Here is a 20,738-nt window from a genome sequence, read left to right as displayed (position 1 = left end):
CATGTACTTTAAGTTCATTTAATTTTCTTTTATTGTTTTAGATATTTATGCTTCTGTTTTCTACACCAGTTGAAATACAACCCGCAAATAAGGTTGAAAATGATAAGAAATGGCCTTAAATTACCAATGAGACCCAGGTGCTTTGTTTCACAACAGTTTTATTTGGAACAGAGTGATATTTTAAATGCACTAAATCAAAATGTACATATTGTTCAACGCATATTACTCCTCTTTACTGAGGAGACTGAGTGCAGTTGCACAAGGAGAAAGTTATTCCAACCACATTCCGGCTTCCAATCTTTCATTCGAGTATAGGCAACACCCACTCAAAGTCCCATTACCTTCGTGGATAAGTTCCCTTTCGTTCTTACTTCACAAGTCGTCTTGGAGAATGAAACGTGTTGGAAATGTATCCTGTTAAATCCATGAAAAAAAGAAGTACAGCACATGAAGGTGAGTTAATGATTGGCTATTCCTTATATCCAAGTATATTAGTGCTTTGAATTTTCTGTCCAGTGGAGGGTTAGAGATTAGATCTTATGGTTTTGACTGGCACTGTTTACTGAAATGTTTATGTAAACAGGTAAACTGGGAAACTTGAAACGTTATCATAAATAACTCTAAAAGTTGACTTTACTCTACATTGTACTCTTTGGTAAAGCCAATATGACTTCAAGAGCCAACATTTATAAAATGAGTTACAGATGTAAATGTTATCATATGGGTTTAAACCAGCACAAGGGAATATCCGTGTATATTACAAAATAATGATATGACTTTGGTATTTGGGTGAGCTTATCCTTTAAAAACAGTAATAATGAAAGATTTTGCAGCAGTCATTTATAGCATTTTTCATTAGAGTTGTTCAAATGTTGATTCCGGCATTTTTCCCGCAATGTAAAATGCCGTTTTCTGACACATAACCTATACAATTCGATGAAGCCAGGAGTAAATGTGAAAGATGTCTGTGGTTCACAAACCCAGGGAGCTGTTTGTCACCTAAAACCACACTGGACCCCTTTTACAGTCATCTCTGTATTCATGAGATATCACCTGTCTGAGAAACTGCCAGTAAAATATCAAGTATACAACATATACTGTATGTATAAATCTGTAAATTGATCTATTATATGATATTATATAATATATGATCCAAATATTATGAATTATGAAGTCAATCTAAATAGAGAGAATGATGAACTATTGTGAATCTCACCAAACTGCATTTTAGTTTATTAACCTGATCACATGAGTAGAAAACAGGTTTTAGGAAAACAAAAATGAGTTTAAAATAAGGATAAATAATTTTATCCATCAATGAAAATTTCCTAAACCACTTCTTCATTCCAAAAACAGCAGTATCATTAACGAACAAGGTGATGATGACACAGGCTGAGAAATAAGATTGACGGTAAGAGTCAACCCCCATGCACCACAGGAAGGACGTTAGGGTTTTCTTAAAATGGGGTATAAAATAACGACACCCCAGGGTGTAATCTGTACAACTCCCCTGGGGCTCAACTCAATATCAAGAAAAGGGTTATAACCTCAAAGAAGAAGAAAAAGAAGAATGAATTTCTCTGGAGTCATCCTTTCTGCCGTGCTCATGCTTCTGCTTTCTGTGACTGCTCAGTGCAGGAAAACCAACTGCAAGTCTGAATGCTGCACATTTGTGGAAGGCTTTCCTGCCAGGCTGAAGGAGCTCCGTTCATCATATAAAGAAATACTGAAGTTTTATGTAAGTATATTTTGGCCTCATCTTCAGCTCACATACCTGTATACAGCATGAACAAGTTTGTGCCATGCAAATGCCAGTTGCTTTTATGAGGTCTCCTTCTAATTGGTTTGATTAATATTGGTTCTATCCAGGAGTCCAATGACGATCTCGATGCTTTGATAGACGGCACCGTGCAACATAACATCAATGTAAGTCATCCACTGTATCTATGCACTTTATCAATATTAAATGAGTAACAGCAGAAGCAATCATAGTGAAACTGGAGGTTGCAACGATGTGCAAACCAAGCTTAACATCCTGCGCTGCAATGCGCCACGACGCTGCGTAATAAGTGAATATAAAGAGCGTCTATTTGTGATTCACAGGGTCCTTACGGATGTCACGTCGTGGACGAAATCCTGCGCTTTTATTTGAACACGGTTCTGCCGACAGCTGTGAAGAAGAACCGCGCGCACACCAAAACGCCTATTGACTCCATCGGAAATATTTTCCAGAGTCTCCAAAGGGACATGCTGAAATGCGTAAGTGTACACGTTAAAACTTATAGATGAGGTTAAAGGGATGATAGATTTGGAATGGGTTTTAATGGTACTCTACTGGTAATGTTTTAGTTATTCTATTAATCCAATAATAAAAACGACGGGAATAACTACTTTGTAATGGTTTAAATGATAAACATCTGATGGTTCAAATCGGCATTTGTATGGAAATCATTACAATTTGTATTGTTTGAATGTTAGTATCAAAAAACTCCAATGCACTGATCATTTGTGCTGCGAAGGCAATTTCTATATGTACCATATTTTTTTTAAACATAGTTGGCAACTTGGAGATGTCGTAATAGTGCGTTGTTGCGTAATGGCATGGTGAGTCAATGCTGTTTTTTAACATTGCAAACTATTAAATAACACGCATATCTTTGTGTTTTAGAGGAAGCACTTTTTTTGCTATAAGCCCTTTGAGATCACCAGCTTCAAGGACTCGTATGAAAAGGTAGGTGGCTTGTTATTTCTCAAACATTAAGCTGATGCCATGTGATGAGACATTTTTGACATGTTACATGATAAAACTACTATTCTAAAATTAAGTGTTTGTGGTATTCACATATGACATGTTTGAAAAGCTGTTTCAAATGTTGACATATTTGTATTCTTTTATTTATTTTTTAGATGGCAGAAAAAGGCGTTAACAAAGCCATGGAAGAGCTTGATTTGCTGTTTATGTACATTGAACAATTTTTGGCATCAAAGAGAGACATGCACTAATACACTCTTAAAAATGAAATGTTTTAAGCGGATTCTTTGAAAAGAATTATGATGTCTGGCTCTCCAAAGGACCTTTTCTAGTCAAAGTTTCTACCTTTGTATAGCAAATCCGTTTTCCACTACAAAGAGTTTTTCATGTAATAGGTTTTTTAACTCAGTGTATATCTCAGTGTGGATTGGAGGTTGGGCATGATGACTTTGAAAAAGCAAACTTTAAAAGCAATTGACATCACAATATTTAATTCTTCATTAATTTATTATTTTCTGCATCTTACTACATGTTGATGCACCACAGTGTCTGCCTCTATTGCCTTCAGTTTCTGGAGTTCTGGAAAGTGTCATATTAGTGTTTTAGTTTTTCTGAAACTGTTGTTTGAGTCACATTGACTTAATTTATATTTTGCTATAATGATTACTTGAAAAGTATTTATGTTTTTTAAACTGAATTATTTATTTTATTTTGTTTCAAACATTTTATAAATGTAACCTATTTTCTTATGCTTCTATTGTTTACAAAATATATAATAAATTATTGCAAATAAACAAACTTCAGATTTCCTTTTTTGGTAAATGTGGTTTGGCTGTCTTCCAGCTGTTGGTCTACTTCTACTTCCTACTCTTAAGATGTTGGACAAATGCAAAATCTATTATTTAAAGTGGCAGATAACGTTCCTGTTGGCATATCATTTAACACCCGTACATAGGATGTGTCAAAATGAGCAAGTAAGGGTTTTTTAAAACAAGCACTGTGCTAACCTCAAAACTGACCTAAATAGAGCAGTTACCAGCAACAGTGCAGTCAACTCTTTACTGTAATTGCAGCGATGCATGTCTCACCCTAATGAGATTAACTGGGTAAAAACTAACCGGCCGTAGCGCTTTAAACTTGCAGCTGTGGCGTTAACATCTGACATAGCAAAAACTGTATGGGAACAAGCTAGTTTCAGTTGTCATAAAGTGCTAAGCAAGCCCTGGGTTGGTTTGCTGGTTGCAACTGAAATTGAAAGCTCTTTGCACAACTGTCTTATATACATTTACAAAAGTGTACCAACATCAGTCTTAGGCATAAATGAGACACACAAGCAAGTGTTAAATGACTAAGGTGCTTATTTGCTAGTGAACAATGAATCCAATGTTGTGCCCTCTTCTGCCATCATCTCTCATCCAGAAATCATGCATGCATGGACCACATGAATCTGTAGTGTCATGGATTTATTGTGACATGGATTTATTAAGTCTCATAATGATGATTAGCAGCCGCAATGTTTGATTTCACTCATTTTACAGTAAAAGCACAAAAAAAGACTTTAGCTGGGTTTTTACAGACTGGGTCACATTAATAAAAAATAATAAATGATCATTAAAATGATCATTTATTGTGTGGTGTAGTGACATTGCACAGCAAAGACTCCATTGTTAAATGAACAGTGTTAATAATCCACACCCAGTCTCTTAAAATTAACATTTAATCAGTGAATTTTTATTCTTCACAGAAACCATCACAACACTGCTGTATTATGCGGTTGAAAGTGAAAAATTAAGTCTAAAAATAACCAAACACATATTATCAGGAAAATAATTACATCACGGTACTACACTCACCTAAAGGATTATTAGGAACACCTGTTCAATTTCTCATTAATGCAATTATCTAATCAACCAATCACATGGCAGTTGCTTCAATGATTTTAGGTGTGTGGTCCTGGTCAAGACAATCTCCTGAACTCCAAACTGAATGTCAGAATGGGAAAGAAAGGTGATTTAAGAATGGTGTGAAAAGGTAAAAACATCCAGTGTGCGGCAGTCCTGTGGGTGAAAATGCCTTGTTGATGCTAGAGGTCAGAGGAGAATGGGCCGACTGATTCAAGCTGATAGAAGAGCAACTTTGACTGAAATAACCACTCGTTACAACCGAGGTATGCAGCAAAGCATTCGTGAAGCCACAACACTCACAACCTTAAGGCGGATGGGGTACAACAGCAGAAGACCCCAACGAGGACCACTCATCTCCACTACAAATAGAAAAAGAGGCTACAATTTGCACAAGCTCACCGAAATTGGACAGTTGAAGACTGGAAAAATGTTGCCTGGTCTGATGAGTCTCGATTTCTGTTGAAACATTCAGATGGTTGAGTAAGAATTTGGCATAAACAGAATGAGAACATGGATCCATCATGCCTTGTTACCACTGTGCAGGTTGGTGGTGTAACTGTGTGGGAGATGTTTTCTTGGCACACTTTAGGCTTCTTAGTACCAATTGGGCATCATTTAAATGCCACGGCCTACCTGAGCATTGTTTCTGACCATGTCCATCCCTTTATGACCACCATGTACGAATCCTCTGATGGCTACTTCCAGCAGGATAATGCACCATGCCATAAAGCTTGAATCATCGTAAATTGGTTTGTTGAACATGACAATGAGTTCACTGTACTAAAATGGCCCCCAACAGTCACCAGATCTCAACCCAACAGAGCATCTTTGTGGAACGGGAGCTTCGTGCCCCAGATGTGCATCCCACAAATCTCCATCAACTGCAAAATGCTATCCTATCAATATGGGCCAACATTTCTAAAGAAACCTTTAGCCACATAGAATTAAGACAGTTTTGAAGGCGAAAGGGGGTCAAACACAGTATTAGTAGTATGGTGTTCCTAATAATCCTTTAGGTTCGTGTATATCAGCGTCAACAAGCAAACTATATAATTTTGGCTTCTTCAGATATTATAAAACAAGAATTAGCAGAATTGACAACAAGGGTCAATTACCAGCTGAAGGTAAAACTAATCACTGTTATGCAGAGTTCAGACTGCACAATTTTAGCCCCGATTTTTACTTGCAAACAGCCTTTGAGAAAATTGCCAACAAATGCCCAATATCACAGGAAAATCGGTGCTAGTTCACACAGTATGAGCTATCAAAGATGCGATCTGAGAGAATCGCCGATTTGTCGCCAACACCCTCGAGATATGTCATGCTAGATATCTGGACTTGTCAGCGGTTCAAAATCATGCCGTGTGAAATGTGTTCTGACTGAAAATAACATCACCAATGACCTACAGCCAATGAGAGCAACATAGGCTACAGGCTACACTGTTTGTGAGATGTAGTTTGAGGACTGGGACAAAGTTGTCTGCAATTCTTTTTATGGTAAAGTCATGCCAATGGTGCCATCGAAAATGTCAACACAGCAGCGACTGAACGCTACCCTAGATAGTCATGCAGTGTGAAAAAATCTGTGACTCACCTACTTTGAAAATTGTGCAGTCTGAACTCAGCACTGGGATGATTTCTGGTTATGAATCTTTTTTTCATTCATCATTAAAGTCGCAATAAAATTGAAATGAAAAACTGTAATTTGTTTTGGAATATTGTGGTATTTTTTACAAATTATTTATTTGTGAGCTTCATTATTTTTCATTCATGCCCTCATTATCTTTAATCAAAAACTCAAATCTCCTCCCCTCCTCAAAATGATCTCTCTTTACTTCTGGTCATATGGTATGGCAGGTGGACTGGGTCTGAGAAGGTTCTCAGCAATTGGCAAATAGCAACATGACCCAATAGAGGGTATGAACACAACGTCACCTTCGGCAAAAGCGACTGTGGTTACGCCCACTGAGTGGCAAAAGCCAGAGCTGCGGAATTTGTGTACAGTGTGAAATCAGCGAAATGCCAACGCTCACTGATCACAGGTGGTTTGACAAGTTGCTTGGGTCACTGTCAAGTCCAACTAAATACATTTTTTGATGATAATTGTCAGTGGCTGTCGCTAGAACATCCAGACATTTTGCTAAATGTTTTGCCCCTCAACAGGGCGAGCTCCGGCACCCTCTATTTCGAACAATCCAATTAGTTCTAGATATCACTCTAAAAAAATTGTGCTAAACAGCACTTAAAGCTTAGCCTGGGTTTCCCCATGCTGCCTTGGGTGCAAATTTATTCACGCTGCAAGTCTAGCATGGAAACTATGGACTTTTTGCCCCTGAAATAGGGAACATTTACATTTACATTTACATTTAGTCATTGAGCAGACGCTTTTGTCCAAAGCGACTTACAAGTGAGGTAAACAATAGAAGCAATTATGGCAACATAAGAACAGCAATACATAAGTGCACTGGAAATAGTCTCATCAAGTCCAACACAATATACATAGCCAAGGGTATGTTAGTAATTTTTTTTTTTTAAATAAAGAGGAAGGTAAATAAAGAAAGAGATAAAGAGAAGGGTAACTAAAGAAAGATAGTAAATCTGTAATTAGGAAGTTAGGTGATGGTGGAAGAGATGGGTTTTTAGCCGAGTCTTAAAGGAGACATATCATGCTAAATCCACTTTCTTGGCTCTTAAATGCATTTTGTTGTATATTTGTAGTGTTTATAAGTACATAAAAGTTGAAATTAGTCTCTTCAGGTGCTTTGTTGATATCTTTATATTCTGTTTTGGTCATATTTTCCAACCGGTTCTGATTTTTCTATTATCTATTACGTTTTTTAATCTTACAGTAGTTAAGGGGAATTTACCCCTTAAGTGTCATACTTAAGGGAAAAAGTTAAGGTGCTTTATGCAACCGGGCCCAGAGCCTCATTGAAGACCACTCTTGCCGCTGCGTTCTGAATCATCTGTAGGGGTTTGGTCGTGCAGGCTGGAAGTCCTGCCAGTAGCACATTGCAGTAGTCCAGCCTGGACAGAACAAGAGCTTGGACCAGGACCTGCGTAGCATGCTCATCTAGGAAAGGTCTAATTTTCCTAATATTGTAGAGGATGAATCTACAAGAGCGAGCGGTGCTGGCAACATGCTCCGTGAAGCTAAGCCGATCATCAATGACCACTCCCAGGTTTTTGGCCGTCTTGGAAGGCGTGATGGTCGAGGAACCTAGCTGATTGGAAAAGTTGTGCTGGATCTTTGGTTCAGATGATATGACAAGCAGTTCTGTCTTCGCAAGGTTAAGCTGGAGATGGTGATCCTTCATCCAGAGTGAGATGTCCCTCAGGCATGCCGATATGCGGGCAGAAACCGTAGGATCATCAGGGTGGAACGACAAGTGGAGTTGAGTGTCGTCTGCATAGCAGTGGTAGGAAAAGCCATGTATCCGAATGACAGAGCCCAGGGATGTCATGTATATCGAAAAGAGCAGCGGTCCAAGCACAGAGCCTTGAGGGACCCCGGTATCAAGACGTTGGGGTTCGGAGACGTCACCTCTCCAGGATACCCGAAATGACCTATCTGAGAGGTACGACTTGAACCATAGAAGCGCTGTGTCAGTGACACCCATAGACATGAGAGTCGACAGGAGGATGCGGTGATTGACTGTGTCAAAAGCTGCAGATAGATCCAGTAAGATCAGCACAGATGATTTGGAGGCTGCCAATCACAGAACAGGGAGGGGGCAGCAAAACGATGACGATGTCTTTGCGACACACCGAAGCAGTTTTGTTTAGCCAAGTTTTGAACGCAAGTTTATTTAAAAAAAGAGCAACTTTTGGCATTAAACAATTTCATATCCAAGAAGGATGTCTGGATATGGCATGACATGATAGCCACAGCGTTTTATAGGACCAACCTGCTAGGCATCGTCGTCCACGAAGTACAATTAACTTAGTAAGAAAAAATAGTAAGTGGTATTTATTAATATCATATTGTCAATATACCTGTTGTCTACCTATTGTGGTTGTCACTGTGCCACTAAAATGTGTTGCTTTTCAATATCAATATACAGCTACCGGCTTAGTTGTATAGCTTTCAGCTATGTGCACACGTTTTGATAAAAGTTGTTGACTCATGAATATTTATGTCGCTCTACATACGTCATCTGGTATAATTGAAACGATTGGCTATGAGCTACGTACAGTCACATTTGATAGACATTAGTAGGGCACAATAAACAGCTCTGGGCATTTGTAAACCACGCCTGAAACAACAGAAAATGAGCATATGGTTCCCAGACCACGTCTCATTCTCTATGAGACAGTTCTGGTGTTCGCCAGGCTACTTAAAGCTCGTAATCATATGGGAATCTTTTTAAGTGCTAAATAGCACCTATAAAGAACCATCCGGGGGTGATATAGCACAACTACAGCACCATATATGGTTCTATATAGCACAATATGGTTCTACACAGGTGCAATGTGACACTTAAAATGGTTCCCCTATGATTACAAGCCAGTGAACCACTTTTAGTGCTATTTAGCATTATTTGTTTTTGAAGTGTAGACGAATTTAAGTCCAGCGCTACCTTTATTAATTTCAGAAGCCGTTTCCCTCAGATATACATCCCGACTGAGAAAATAAGCCAATCGCTAATTCAGTTTCATGGCGACTTTAATGTTTCCTTCATTATCTCATTAGATGTTTTAACAGTAATGTTTAGTCTATAAGATTAAATATATAATAAGAGTGTCAATTTAACACCGGGGGTTTTGCTGTGTGTATAACTTGAAACTAACAGTTCTATATGTACGTGACGTATGCATATATGTATGTGTAGAAGGGCTTCCCCAGCTCAGTCGCATTTCCCCGCAAAATATTTGTTTCCTTGTCAATGTTGCCCCTGGTTTGCTCATTGGGGGATTTGTAAGGTGTTATTTCTTTGTAAAGCGTTATTTCAAATAAACTGAAAACATTTATGTCTTTCCACCAACCACACATCCGCACACACCGGATTGTGGGATTATGAAAGGTAATTGAAGATATACCTTTGATGTCTTTATAAGCAGAAAGGATGTTACATAAACCCTTTATAGCCTTTCTATCTCCGTACGCTGTCAGAAATAATGATGACAATATGTACCCTACACTCTGAGAAAGGATGTGTTCATTTTTACACATTTGTTTGTGTTGTGCCTTTAACACACCGTGTTATTTTAACGCATCATATGTCAGTTATGTTAAAAGTAACAAAAATTTGTTGTTCCAATAATTACACACAGATTTGTGGATTCTGGGACAACGCATTTAGTGTGTTGTCCCTAAACTAAGACTGATGTGTTGTGTTTAAAGGGACACTTCACTTTTTTTGAAAATATGCTCATTTTCCAGCTCCCCTAGAGTTAGACATTTGATTTTTACCGTTTTGGAATCCATTCAGCCGATCTCCTGGTCTGGCAGTACCACTTTTAGCATAGCTTAGCACAATCCATTGAATCTGATTAGACCATTAGCATCACACTAAAAAAAATAACCAAAGAGTTTCGATATTTTTTCTATTTAAAACTTGACTCTTTTGTAGATAGATTGTGTACGAAGATCGACGGAAATTTAAAACTTGTGATTGTCTAAGCCAATATGGCTAGGAACTATACTCTCAAACTGGGGTAATAATCAAGGACTTTGCTGATGTGACATAGCTGCAGCCGGCAGTGATACTACGCACTGCCCGAAAAAAAGTCCCCTTGGTTCCTTTCAATAGCAGGGGACTATTTGTAGGCGCTGCGTAATATCACTTTGCCTCATGCAGCCATGTAGAAAATCGCACGTAATGTACATAATGGCACCAAATATATAAATATCTGTACCTAAATGGTACATATTAGGACTTTTTTTTGAATGACCTCTGTGCATGAAATGTGCTATACAAAAACTTGTCTTGCTGCCCTATTTTGGCCATTCTTCGAAGGGAGATTTTTCGTCAGTGTGCGCAAACAAGCACCGTTCACAGTTTAGTGTATGCTGACATTTGAAAGGAACATTGAAAGAGGAAATTAGTCTCTTGAGAGCCAACTGATAGGGTCAGGTCTCACGGGACCTTGTACAATAGGTTGAGGTTCATTGATGTCTGGGGTACAGAACTGTTACATTGATGCAAGACAGAGGCAAATGACTTTCTAAAGCCACATCCTGGTGTCACTTCCTTAAAGTCCAGGAATGTAGGAGTCTGAATGAAGCTTAGAATTACACATCTGTACATTCACAGAAACTGAACAGTTAATACTTAACAGAAAAGCAGAAACTAAACAGACAAAATTCAAAAGAAAAGTGGAAGAAATGGTAACTATATACTACTCCAGGACAGTCTGAGCTGGGAAGATTACTTATGAATTATAATCCGTTGCTGATTACAAATTACATGACAAAATTTGTATTCAGTAATATAATCTCTTAGATTACACATCATTGGTAAGGTAATCTTGGATTACATTTAGATTACTTTTGACAAATCTTATTTGATTTCAAATATATAGGGAGGGGAAAAATATATTCAAATCTATTTCACCAACAAGAGCCATAAAAACTCATTTTTAAAGTGCAATGTACAGACAGTTTATACAAAATATTAACACTGATTTTCTTTGTTAATTTAGATTTGTTAACCATTTGTGTACCACCTATAACTCTATTTTTACAGAATGCAGTTGTAAAAGATTGAATCTCATTTAACTGATTAATGGGTAAATAAATGTTAAATAAAATAAGTAATACGTAAAAACATCAATCACAGACATTATACAGTATGTACAGATTCATTATTTGGTTGAATTTATTGCTAGGGTCAATTCAGTGTTCCCTGGATATTGGTAGGGACATGTCCCTAGCGTCCCTACCCAAATCAATGCCTTTGCATCCAGTGATCAAACAACGCTGATTGCTGCTCCATTTTGTATCTTTATCGTTGCGCCTGTGCATTTCAACATCCCTCCCCCTCTCCCCCAAAAAACTCAAACAATCACAAACGTATATAAGCGGTAAGTAAATTGAATATGGAAATGTAAAAAATAGGAGATTTACAAAATTGTGAAGATCATACTGCCATTGTGTGAATAATATGTAATCATGTAATCCAGAAAAAAGTAACAGTAGTCTGATTACGAGTATTTTAACATGTAGTTTAATCTAATTACAAGAACTTGATTTTTGAAATCTGATTACGTAATCCAGATTACCTGCTAATCCTTTACTACCCAGCTCTGCAGTATAGTGCAAACCCAATTTTATAAAGAAGACTGTGCGCTTTTCAACCCATGGTTGGATCAATAATGGACAAACCCAACAGTATGGATAAATTAACTTCGAAAACATGCATATTTGGCACAACCATGAGATAAAATAACAATCACGCATCTGAATACAAGAAAAACTTAGACTATGACTATTTAGTTTCTTACATTAATTACAAGTAGAAAACATATGATATGAAAATCTGCAAGAAAATTCACCATTCAGTGGTCAATCTGGTTATCGCACTTTAAAGTGATGTTGTAACATGATGTGGCATCATTTAGGTATTTTGTAAACGTTAGTTGGTTAAGACAAATTTCTCTAGACAGTAAAATGTTATGGTCTTGCTCAAACTTCTTTAGTAAACTGGCAGTCATTTCCTCTTAATAGGCATTACATCTGTTATCTGTAAGAACGTCTTAGGCTGGCACATTAGGGTCTGGGTGGTTTAGCTAAAGACGCACAGTAAAGCTGGGTTTGAGTTCTTATGAAGTTGCGATGTAAACAAGAAAAGGTCTGAGATCACTTCACTTCTGAAGAGGACCAAAAAAAAAAAACTGGGCCCGCTTTTGACCCCACTAGATTAGGAACATCAAAAGGACTGAGGTCACATTCGGCTAGTTCCTTTTCTGGTTCACTTTAAGTGAACTGGGTTTGGTTCTTTTAATGAACGTATTTTCGGACCTGAGCCTTTGTTTTGGAACCCGGTGTGTTTTCTCCCTTAGTTCAGTTCTGTGGGCATTTGTGAACACTGCAATCACGCTTAGATCTGCACCAAAACACCCGGTCCGAGACCACATAAACGAGTTGGTCTCGGCCAGTGTTGGGGTAAAGCATAACAAGTAATGTGCATTAGGTAATAATATTACTTTTAGAAGTAAGAGTAAAGTAACACTACTTTTTAAATGTAAACATTAAAATAGTTTGAGTTAGTTAAAAAGCAATGCAAGTTACTTTTCAGTTTAATTAATTCGATTAAAAAAATGATGTACTGAATTAAACTGAACGTAGTCACATAGAATTATGCACTTACTTAGAAACTAAGATGGCAGGCCAGAGCTCGACATTTTTGTGATGAAATATGCAATTTCTGAATGCAGAACTTTTCAGTCATAATAAAAAACCCGTAAAAGGCCTGAAACAGATCAAGCCTTAGCCAAGAAAAAGTAACGCAAAAGTAACTAAAAAGTAACGTAAGCATTAAAGGAATAGTCTATCCTTTTTCCATTTTAAACTATGTAATTACCCGTCCTACGGATGAGACGTTAAACCGAGGTCCTGACTCTCTGTGGTCATTAAAAATCCCAGGATGTCTCTCGAAAAAAGTAGGGGTGTACCTCGGCATCCTGGCCAAAACTTGCCTGTTGGCCTACTAATCATCCCCCCATACTAATTGGCTATATCACTCTGTCTCATCTCCACTAATAAGCTGGTGTGTGGTGGGCGTTCTGGCGCAATATGGCTGCCGTCGCATCATCATCCAACTCTTCTTAGTTAAGGTAATAACATAGTTAAATATGGAAAATGGATAGACTTTCTTTAATTTCTATGAAAAGTAACGCAATTACTTACTTTTTTGGAAGTAACTTAATATTGTAATGCATTACTTTTAAAAGTAACTTTCCTGAACACTGGTCTCGGCCCAATTGCAAACAAATGGTTCGATATAAGTGTGAAAGCAATCCGACCCAAAGGACCAATGAACTGGCCATCTTGAACCATGAACATACCTGATAGCTCTTTGGTGATGGAATTCTGGTGAGCATGTCAATGCCATTCAAAACCAAAGCACACCTGTTCCTTCTCCACAATAGGTACATGGTAAGAATGTTGTCCCGCATAAGTTTTGATAATAATCCCGCAAAGCTGCTGTCTGTTAATCCTGACTGACAACTTTCAGATGAATCACGGGAAATAAACAGATGCACTCTGACCAAGTAAAGGAGAGTTTACTCGCATGTGACTTGTATTAAAGTCTGGTTCGTTTGAAAATATTGCATTGTAAATGTGGACCAAACATGAAATTGCAATATTGTAGCCATTTAACCCCCCGTTTCGGAACAAAGCAATCGATCTACAGGTCTAAAAACAGGGCAAGTTGCGTCAACATGCATCTTTAAGTCTAGGACTAGCCTTGAGCATTGTCTGTGAAACCGGGGTAGAATTATAACTTGGAAACAATGAATATCAGTTTGGAAACAAAAGGGTTTCTAAGACCCAGTGATTAATATCTGTAAAATCGTGAAAAATCCTTCAAAATCAAAGCTAGACCGACATGTATCACTGTGAATAAGGAAGTATAAGATTTTAAGAAACTTTGAAAAAAGCTAAACATTTCACACCAAGGATTCAGGGTGTTAGGTGGTTAGCATGGCCCAATTAGCCTATTCCACTACACTGTTAGAAAAAAATATGTACCACAGCTGTCACTAGGATAGTACTATTTAAAAAGTCCTAATATGTATCATTTGGTACAGGTATGTATGCATTTGATACAAATATGTGCCTTTGAGATACTAATATGAACTCTTTAGGTCCACAGCTGTACTTTTTTTACCGCCCCAGTTACAGATGGAATACTTTTTTTTTTGACAGTGCAGATGCTATTATGTGTTACGCACGCCGCTGTAAGACAGCCAGTGACTAGCAGGCCAGCATAGGAACATGATCTATTTAATTTTAATGGAAGCTTGGTAACTTCCGGCGATTAGAATGACAGTGACCGTGTACATTGACGCGACAAAGTTGAGAAAAGTTTAGCGAATTTCAATGAGAACAAAGCAGTGTAGTTCACTTTATCCATCTCACGTCAGTCACTGGAGTGGACAGTCATTTATGACAACCAGATTTAGAAATGACCCTTAACGACCTCATTTAAAGAGATGGGCGACACACAGCAAGAAGGTCACTAGGGGTCTGAACGGTTTGTGTAAAAACACCCCTTTAGTGTGTAAAAAAAATTATATTGTATTTTATAAGAAATTTTAACAATAAATGGATGATTGAATATTGATTTTTTTCTATTTTATTATATGTTATATGTTTAATAGCTGCTTATCTTAGTCTCAAATTTAACTTTTTAAAAGCTGGAATATCTCCAAAAAATTGTGGGTAAACTGACCATCACAATTTTTAAAAGATTTGTTGTTTCAATTTAAAGTTAATGTTCATAATTATTTAAAATGATATTTATTTAACAATGTTGACATTTTTAACTCAAAATGTAAAGGCACCACTAACCCATACTTTTAAAGTTAAAAACAGCTACACCTAGCAAATTTTCACATTTTTTTTTATCAGTAATTATCAGTTTTCTACTATGTGGTGTTAAAAACGCTGTGGTAGTGACACAGGAAAATTACATTAAACGTCATTTATACGATCGACAATGTGTAATCATACATTCAGTGCGTGTTGGGGGTAAAGGGGGAGATGCGGGGGTGTAATTTAGGTACAGAAATGGTATTTTCCCTCCGAAGTATAAGAAGAACAAAGATGAATAATTTCTTATACATTGACATGAGTCAGCTCGCTAGAATCTAATGAGCTGTTCATTTTTTTTACATTTACTGAGAAACGTTGTGGGGGCATTCACTACCATATTGCAACACATAGCCTTATGCAATATACAGTTTCTGAATGATCAGGCACTATTTTAATATATTAATTAATTATAAAATAACCTTGAAAACTTAAGATGCACGTCAACACATCTTTAAGTCACTACTTAAAAACAATGATTCATTTTTTTAAGGTAAGTGGTCACAATCAATTTATTTAAGCTACATTTAAACAAAAGAAAAACAAAACAAAAAAACTTTTGTTTAAATGTAGCTTAAATAAATTGATTGCTACCACTTACCTTAAAAAAAAATTGAATAATTTAATGAAATTTTTTTTTTTAGTGTGTCTGGTTCATTTCTTGGAGCATGTAAACAAACATACTTAAACAACAGAAAGGTGGATGCGTTTTAAGGTGTTTTAATCCAAAGTCGGAGCAGACCAAGACATAAGTAAAGCAGTTAAATACTAAAACAGGATACATTTCTGCCTTTTCCTGTTAGTATAAAATTCTGTGTGAATTCTAGTCTGTTTTCAACTTGGATGATACACTGCATTGGGAAAATAACGCAAAGGAGGAAATAAAAATCCAACACAGTGGCAGCATCAAATAAAAGTGAAGTTTACAGATTGACTAAAACGATGATGATGATAAAAGAGGGGAACAGAAATGGTTTACATAATAACTGCTGATCCTCAACTGTATACTGTACGTTCAAAACACTTTGGGCATCATCTCATATCCGTTAAAAGAGGATCAATCACACGACAAATATGAATATACAGATTAAAAAAGACTATATAGAAAATAAAACAAAATGCAACCTTTCAGCATGGGTCATTATTCCACTGCATATGTAACAACTGGTTTCCCTAAGCTGCTTCCAGTAGGTGCATTCAAACAATTACTGCATGGTAAAAGCATTGATCATAGACACAACATGAACACACACTGGCATGATGAAGAGTACAGTCGATTCTAACCAAATGGATATCCCACAGACGAAAAAACACCCTTTTACACATTCATATTGATTCTTTATAAACTTTTAAAAAAATAACTATGGGCTTTGCTTTTTAGGGTGTTAAGTAACTGGGTATGTTTTGTATACATGTTTAAAATGAAAATGCCAGGGCATGTCCTAACATTCTTTACAAATATCCAAGAAAAACAAGCTGGAAAGAAATATGCATAGAATCGCTACAAGGCAAATCATCGATCACCCAATGGTGTGCAATAAGCGTAATGTTAAGCATGAAACAATATGCTGGATTGGTTTGGTGGATATAATGAAAGGCTTGTCGAATACTAAAAATAGGGCAATGAAGGTGCTTTTGTTTCTCTGGAATCAATTTGAATAAGGCAAATTGAATCTAAAGCATCAAAATGATCTTGTATTTTACTTGACAGGTCCCTGAACGATACTGACAGACTTTTTCACAGTAGAGAACAGGGCATGTCTACATTCAAAGAGTCATTTCAAACATACATTTTTTGGACACTAGTACTGACTATGTCAGTCTTTTGGAGCTAGATTAAAAAAATAAAAGCATTCAGAAATGACTTTGACAGATGTACCAAAAAGAACAGGAACATTTTGTAAGCTATGAATTATGCATAGGCTTCTCAGAACATAAGCAGAAGGAAGGCCACACAACAACTTATTTTGTGAACTCAAAAAAAGAAAGACAGTGTGTAACTCACGAATGTATGCATGTATGTACCAATGGCTTCTGATTAAAAATAAATGCATTTCGATTACCCCAGGAAACACCATGTGATAAAACAGTACTTGTGACAACTTTAAAAAGCAAACTAGTGGACAACGACTATTTCAGAACTTTGAATTCATGTGTCGTCATTGTACAGCCCATTTCTTTAGGTAGCAAAGTTTTTTTGTTAGTTACAAATGGTGAGTAATTAAAAAGACATATTCTTAAGAGATTTAAGAATAAATCTGTCACTTCGCTTTTTTCTTGAGTTATTGCTTCCTGTGAACTGAATGTATGTGTAGAAATGCGTGTACGTGTGTGACAAAAAAGATGTCCCTAGCAAGCAGGCGTCTCGTTTTCGGCAGGCATGTTGTTGGCTTTCTTTCTCCTCTTCATCAGCAAGGGATTGGAGGAGTCTTCAATCCTCTTGATTTTGATTTGCTCATAATCGACTCTCATTGTTGCCAAGGCACTTGTCATTTCCTCCTGTCGGATGATCATAAACAAATTATCAGTAAACACAATCAAATCTGAGGTGAAAGTTGCAAAATAAGGAAATCATCTTAACTTCGACAGAAAACCCATCGGGGTTTCTTGTGGTACTGAAAGCGATTTGGTTTACGGCACCAAAATGATTTACAAGCAACGCGCAAATGAGATTTAAATCACAATTGATCCTAATAGTTTAAGGGGACATTTCACAAGACTTTTTTTAGATGCAAAATAAATATTTTGTCTCCAGAGTATGTATGTGAAATTCTAGCTCAAAACACAATACAGATAATTCATTATAACATGTTAAAATGGCCACTTAGTAGGTGTGAGAAAATATGAAAAAATTCTGACATCACAAGGGGAGCCAAATTTCAATGACCTAATTTTTCACATGCTTGCAGAAAATAGTTTACCAAAACTAAGTTACTGGGTCGTTCCTTTTTACATTTTCAAGCTTGATACAAGCACTGGGGACCCAATTATAGCACATAAACCTGGAAAAAGTCACATTTTCACAATCTGTCCCTTATACTATGTAATACCTTTTAGAATTTAATCTTGTTTTATTGATCATTTTATAGATAAACTTTGTAATAAATTGTCGGCCTGTCTTATAGAAGTATACATGATATTCCCTTTTTGGGCAAACAAAAGAAGCATGAATTTCAAGATCTCACCTTGACATCTTCCCAAGTGTCTTTCTCTTCTTTCAGAACACGGCTGGTGTGTAAGGGGGTCTGTGGTACTTCCATTGATTGCTATGATAATATAACACAAACCATAAACAACAACGCTATTAACAGCATCAAATATAAGTGCAATGCATTAGTGTTGCACAATCAGAGCCAATCCTCCCTATACGCAGGCTACTCAAGATGTGTAGGGCCCCGCACCACTAGGGGACCCCCTTGTTCTTAACTTCATGCAGCCAGCTGGCAAGTGACATCATTGTGCCGCGGGAGCCATTCGAAATTATAACAAGCAGTCTGATCTTACGTTACTTTAATTCCAGTTGTCAGTCCATATATGAAGCTCCGCATGCTTTTGACAAGCATATCAACATGCGTCATTCGGATATTAAAGCTATCTGCCCGGAGCAGGAAAGACAAGCGCCATGAAGGTGAAGTAAAAAGATTAAGAACACAAAATTCCAATTTAGTCTTGACTAATTATGCAATGGATTTAGTCTAGATTCAGTTTTAGTCTAGTGTGTTTTGTTAGAAGTGCTTGTACACATTAATAATCCAAATCTTTCATACGTGTTAAAAAAAACACACATTTATTCATGCAAGATGTTGTGTGACTCATGCTAGCATTTTAAAACAATGCACATTAGGTGTAAAGTCTGCATATTTAGAGAGTTATTTATGTATTTAGGTGTGTTTATCTGTGGAGTCTAAAAAAAAAAATTCTAAGTACTAATTACAGATTAAGGGCTTTCAGAAAACGTGTCAATGTGATAATTAGGAAGTATTCTGATGGGTGTCACAGTAATGTACATGTGGCAAAAATATACAGCTATGAAATAATACGTGTTTTACATTTTGTTTATAGCTACATTTAAGCAGAGACAGTGAATTTTTTATGAACGCAATGACAGGGCCCCCTCACAAAGTTGCTAAGGGCCCCGAGAAGGCCAGGATCGGCTCTGTGCACAATACTAGAAATGTACCGCAATACCCTACTGTTAAAAATGAAGATTTCTAATTGTATTAGTATCAATTCTTTAAGAATGAACACCAGTATGTATATGCACATATCAATGCTCTCTGCAGTCACACTGGGTGTGTCAAAACTTCTTGTTTTGTGTTTGGTAACACTTTACTAATAATGGGTTAAATAAGGAACAGTACTTCTACAGTATTTATTCATCTTAGTTAACCTTAATTTCTATATTGCAAAATATATTCTTAAATAAAACAGAACATTTATTAAAGCACAATGAACTTACAGGAAAGTATCAAGATTCTTTATTCGGTTAAAGTATCAAAGTCAAAATTTGGGTATTGTGACACTACTACAGTGCACACTGGATATTTGTCAACCGGTTGCACAATGAAAACTCACATTGATCCAGGGATGGTTCATGAACTCGGTGATGGTCATCCTTTGTGTCGGTTCAGTTTTCAGTAACGTTCTGATAAGCTGTTTGGCTGAAAGGAAGACTGAGTCATTCAAAGCTGCCTTTCTTAGAAGTTTGATAGGTTTTAGGCCTGAAGATAACAGCATTCTAGGAAAGGCATCTCAAGTCGATTTAACGAAACAGGAACTTGAAATAGCTACCTTCCTCTGAAACCTCAGACCATTCAGGGTTTGGAAACTCATACTGTCCCATACGGATTCGTTTCTTCATACCAGGGGATATAGCTAGGCCATGGTTGGAATAGAAAGGGGGGTAACCACACAGCCTGAAACAAAGAGTTGTTATGTAGCGAGCTATATACACATGGCACAGGAATAAATGACGAAAAACGTGTAAGCTGCTAGCTTTCATCGGATGAACAGATAAAAATGATGTATGAACAACATGAAACATTCACTTACAGAATATACATGATGACACCCAAAGACCACATGTCACAGGACTTGTCATACTTTTCTGGACCAAGAACCTCTGGGGCTATAACATGAAAAAGATGAAAATACATTTAAAAATGAAAAACAAAGAAAAAGTCTGACCTTGTTTGGAAATCAAGTAACCTTCTGCTCCAGCTTAAATTGAGCTTGATCAGAACCTAATTTTAGAGATGACTAACAATAGAGAATGCTTACCGACGTAATAAGGAGTATAGCAAGGTGTGGCCAGTGAGTTGTGTGTTGTTGTCTCCTTTGCAAATCCAAAGTCTGTCAGTTTGAGAAGGGCATTGGGCCTTTTAGAGGTATATAGCAGGTTCTCTGGCTGCAGGAAAGATTTTTACTATTATTAGGCTGATAAGAGATTTTAGAAAGAAAACCAGAAAGTCATAGGGGTGCATCTGTAAGGCTACATCTACACTAATATAGATGTGCTTTTGTTGAAAAAATGCTTTTTCAA

General features: G+C 37.0%; 2 protein-coding genes across 2 annotated transcripts in view; one reads left to right on the top strand and one right to left on the bottom strand.

The window, feature by feature from the left end:
- Window positions 1-1,529: 1,529 nt before the first annotated feature.
- Window positions 1,530-3,540, top strand: il10 (interleukin 10). The gene is made up of 5 exons (XM_065242112.1): window positions 1,530-1,738; window positions 1,870-1,926; window positions 2,104-2,259; window positions 2,669-2,731; window positions 2,908-3,540. The coding sequence occupies exons 1-5, from the start codon at window positions 1,571-1,573 to the stop codon at window positions 3,001-3,003; spliced, it is 540 nt and encodes a 179-aa protein (XP_065098184.1). The 5' UTR covers window positions 1,530-1,570; the 3' UTR covers window positions 3,004-3,540.
- Window positions 3,541-16,663: 13,123 nt separating this feature from the next.
- The window catches only part of mapkapk2a (MAPK activated protein kinase 2a), a 43,219-nt gene continuing 39,144 nt past the window's right edge, over window positions 16,664-20,738 (bottom strand). Inside the window, exons 5-10 of the mRNA XM_065241433.2 lie at window positions 20,477-20,603; window positions 20,249-20,324; window positions 19,988-20,112; window positions 19,772-19,857; window positions 18,382-18,462; window positions 16,664-17,695 (exon numbers count right to left, since the gene is read on the bottom strand). Of these exons, the coding sequence (XP_065097505.1) occupies window positions 17,546-17,695; window positions 18,382-18,462; window positions 19,772-19,857; window positions 19,988-20,112; window positions 20,249-20,324; window positions 20,477-20,603 (645 nt within the window). The 3' untranslated portion in view covers window positions 16,664-17,545. The remainder of the gene's footprint in view (window positions 17,696-18,381; window positions 18,463-19,771; window positions 19,858-19,987; window positions 20,113-20,248; window positions 20,325-20,476; window positions 20,604-20,738) is intronic.

Source organism: Paramisgurnus dabryanus, chromosome 14 (genome assembly GCF_030506205.2).
Source record: "Paramisgurnus dabryanus chromosome 14, PD_genome_1.1, whole genome shotgun sequence".
Lineage (NCBI taxonomy): Eukaryota > Metazoa > Chordata > Actinopteri > Cypriniformes > Cobitidae > Paramisgurnus > Paramisgurnus dabryanus.
This window is presented reverse-complemented; position numbering and strand designations above follow the sequence as displayed.